Source organism: Asparagus officinalis, chromosome 4 (assembly GCF_001876935.1).
Source record: "Asparagus officinalis chromosome 4, Aspof.V1, whole genome shotgun sequence".
Classification (NCBI taxonomy): Eukaryota; Viridiplantae; Streptophyta; class Magnoliopsida; order Asparagales; family Asparagaceae; genus Asparagus; species Asparagus officinalis.
The window spans coordinates 3,661,585-3,661,918 of record NC_033797.1 but is presented as its reverse complement, the minus strand read 5'-3'; the positions used below and the strand labels follow the sequence as shown (position 1 = coordinate 3,661,918).

Genomic DNA, 334 nt, shown 5'->3' with positions numbered 1-334 from the left:
CCCCCAATTCCTCCTCCCTTTCCAATGCCACCACCAATTCCTCCACCTTTGCCTATTCCTCCCCCAATTCCTCCTCCCTTGCCTACTCCACCACCAATTCCTCCACCTTTGCCTATTCCTCCTCCAATTCCTCCTCCCTTGCCTACACCACCACCAATGCCACCACCTTTGCCTATACCACCCCCAATCCCTCCACCTTTGCCTATCCCACCCCCTATCCCTCCTCCTTTGCCTATCCCTCCTCCAATTCCTCCTCCTTTGCCTATCCCTCCTCCAATTCCTCCTCCTTTTCCAATTCCACCCCCTATTCCTCCACCTTTACCTATTCCACCAC

At 54.5% G+C, this 334-nt stretch overlaps 1 protein-coding gene across 1 annotated transcript in view; it reads right to left on the bottom strand.

Moving 5' to 3' along the window:
* Positions 1–334, bottom strand: part of LOC109836261 (glycine-rich protein 5-like) — a 5,007-nt gene that overhangs the window by 4,441 nt on the left and 232 nt on the right. Inside the window, exon 2 of the mRNA XM_020404122.1 lies at positions 35–322. Within this exon, the coding sequence (XP_020259711.1) occupies positions 35–322 (288 nt within the window). The remainder of the gene's footprint in view (positions 1–34; positions 323–334) is intronic.